Source organism: Chaetura pelagica, unplaced genomic scaffold (genome assembly GCF_000747805.2).
Source record: "Chaetura pelagica isolate M959 unplaced genomic scaffold, ChaPel_1.0 scaffold233, whole genome shotgun sequence".
Classification (NCBI taxonomy): domain Eukaryota; kingdom Metazoa; phylum Chordata; class Aves; order Apodiformes; family Apodidae; genus Chaetura; species Chaetura pelagica.
Window position 1 is genome coordinate 295,169 of NW_009952708.1, and position 356 is coordinate 295,524.

The 356-nt window shown below is 66.9% G+C and overlaps 1 protein-coding gene across 1 annotated transcript in view; it reads left to right on the forward strand.

Moving 5' to 3' along the window:
* FES (FES proto-oncogene, tyrosine kinase) overlaps positions 1-356 on the forward strand; it is a gene marked incomplete at its 3' end in the record, with an annotated part of 6,330 nt that overhangs the window by 3,342 nt on the left and 2,632 nt on the right. The window contains exons 7-8 of the mRNA XM_009994293.1: positions 12-141; positions 226-303. Of these exons, the coding sequence (XP_009992595.1) occupies positions 12-141; positions 226-303 (208 nt within the window). The remainder of the gene's footprint in view (positions 1-11; positions 142-225; positions 304-356) is intronic.

Here is a 356-nt window from a genome sequence, read left to right on the forward strand (position 1 = left end):
CAGCTCGAGGGCTGCCTCTGCACCCAGACCAAGCTGCAAGCACAGCGGGACCTGTTGGCCGGGAAGCTGGGGGAGCTGGGGGCTGGGGAGCCTCTACCCGCCCTGCCCCTCCCCGAGGACAGGCAATCTGTCTCCTCCACGGTGAGTCCTGCCCTCTGTGCCAGGCTGGAGCATGGTGGGCTGTGGTGGCCCCTTGCCCAGTGCCCAGCTCTTGCCTCTCCCCAGGAGCAGGAGCGGAGCGGGGCCACTGCGCTGGAGACCCTCAAGAACCACATCTCGGGTATCTTCAGCCCCAAGTTCTCAGTGAGTCCATGGGTTCCTCTGGCCACCCTGCTCTCCTGCCCAGCTGCCTTGCC